Below are 2,227 nucleotides of genomic sequence, written 5' to 3'. Positions count from 1 at the left end.
GACAGTTCTAGTCCGTCCGCTTCATCTCGGCAACTAGAACTGTTAATCTGCCTCAAACTCTCTCACCTAGACCTCCTCTACCTAGTCAGTGTCCAGGGCTCATCCCCTGGCACAGCCTTCCTTTCTAACTTAATAATGAATACGCCTTGTCGTGGGCCTTCTGTAATGAGATATCAGGCTAGAGAAATCGCCTAAGACCAGACAACCCTGACAGTTCTGACGGGCGCCTTAAGGTAGCTGACGTCGCTACAACTTGGATACATTGAACTTTGGACTTCTATAGAGTTTTGACTGTATTTATTTCATTTTAAATCCTTAATAAGAAATGATGTAACTTCAGGCAAGTGGCGTGATGCTGATCCTCTTTAGCACAGTGGCCTTGATCACGGAGCTCGGGACGAACGTCGAACCTGAACTGGTGATCGACCAGGGGAAGAACTTGACGGTAGTTGAGATCAAAGAGGAGACCATTCAGCGGCACAAGGAACATGTAGCAGCTAAAACGCTCTGTAAGTTTTCATCTTAATATTACACCGCGCTAGTACATCAACATCAAGTATTATCACTATTTACTATCACTTATACATATAACATATAGTATAAGAGCCCAATAGGACAGACAAAGGAGCTATTTCAACTCACTTTATCTGCAATGTCTTATTGCAGGAATTAAAAATGGTGGCTGTTTCAAAACGTTAAAAAAAATTAATTTTTATTTCTGAGCTACATATTTTTAAAACTACCAACAACACTAGAAATCCTAATAGGACTTAATTTTAAGTAGATTAAATTCGCTGAAATATGAGCTATAATAAATCTATTTACGTTAAATAGTTCCTGAGATATAAATTCTTAAAATGTAGCATTTCATAAAAAATGCTCTGAAAAATCAGTGGTTTGAGAATTTATATTGAGAAATCTATTTCTAAAAAACCATTCGAAGTACAAATGTCTATTAACACTCAAATTAAAGCTAGTTAAGTGTACTATAAAGTAACTGATCACGTTTATCCTGGTAAGAGCAGTAGTGTTTATGATATTTGACAAAATAAATTCACAAAATTTTGATTTCTAGTTGTTTGGATTTAAATTTTGTAAACATGTTTATTGTCAGTGAACAATGATCCTTACATTGTATGTATTCCAAACCCTCCAATCCCACATCACTGCCCTTGAAGAATGGTGCCAAAACTAGAGGATTAATATTAATTCCAATAAATCCCACCAAATCACATTTACCCTTCGACGTAAACCTATGACCTCTTGCCCTACAGTATCCTTTAATAATACCCCACTTATTCCTGTCGAACAGATCCGTTCCTTAGGACTACATCTCGCCAAACGACTGACATGGAATCCTCATACAAGACTGAAAAGACAAGAAACTGCTCGTAGATTGCGACTATTGCAACATTTACTAGATAAACGGTCTAAATTGCCAATCCATTACAAAAGACTGATCTACATGACTATTATAAGGCTTATCTGGATATACGGAGTTAAGCTTTGGGGCTCCGATAAACCTTCAAATTCCTCCCGAGTCCAAAATCCTTAATGCTCCTTACTTTGTCACAAATCAAGTCATACATCAGGACCTCAATGTTCCATATGTTGCTGATTTGGCCAGAGCCAGATACCGTTCCTTCCATAATAACCACCCAAATCCACTTGTTTCTAACCTGGCTTCACCTACAGCAAATTTACTACTTGTATATATGTGTATACAGTTGTAAATAACAATAAATAAATTATTTTAAAAAATAATAAGTGTACAGTGTCAAAATAATAATAAACTATTTTTTATAACTTTTTAATTAATATTTTTGTTTCAGCTGCCATTGTTCTGATTATCTTCATGCTGTTCTACTTCTTCATGATTGGCATCGCCGGCGCACTGCTGACTGGGATACGTAAAGTGGGTAACTTAATTCTAAGTATGAAAAAGAATTTATTTTTTGGATAGATGTATAAGAATAGAATGTTTTTACTGTTTTAATGAAAGGAATGTGGTCCGGGTGTAGTCAAAGACAAAACTCAAATAGTCGTAAAAACATTTATTATGAGGTAACGTTTCGACAGCCCCCCATCAGGGCTAAAAGAGATACCAACACTTAAATGGGGTAAACATAAATGAACAATCTTAAAATTCTTTCTTGAGACTGGCAATTTTTTACTAAATAATTCAAAACACTATCCAAATTATAGTCTCAAAACTTTTATTTCTTTT

General features: G+C 35.6%; 1 protein-coding gene across 2 annotated transcripts in view; it reads left to right on the top strand.

The window, feature by feature from the left end:
• The window catches only part of LOC106690992 (uncharacterized), a 24,192-nt gene that overhangs the window by 10,440 nt on the left and 11,525 nt on the right, over positions 1-2,227 (top strand). For both annotated transcript variants that reach the window (XM_014436627.3, XM_014436628.3), the window contains exons 3-4: positions 341-509; positions 1,833-1,915. In XM_014436627.3, the coding sequence (XP_014292113.1) occupies positions 341-509; positions 1,833-1,915 (252 nt within the window). The remainder of the gene's footprint in view (positions 1-340; positions 510-1,832; positions 1,916-2,227) is intronic.

Source organism: Halyomorpha halys, unplaced genomic scaffold (genome assembly GCF_000696795.3).
Source record: "Halyomorpha halys isolate HHAL.00 unplaced genomic scaffold, Hhal_1.1 Scaffold2023.1, whole genome shotgun sequence".
NCBI classification, from domain to species: domain Eukaryota; kingdom Metazoa; phylum Arthropoda; class Insecta; order Hemiptera; family Pentatomidae; genus Halyomorpha; species Halyomorpha halys.
The sequence above is the reverse complement of the archived record's forward strand: the minus strand, read 5'-3'. Positions and strand labels throughout refer to the sequence as shown.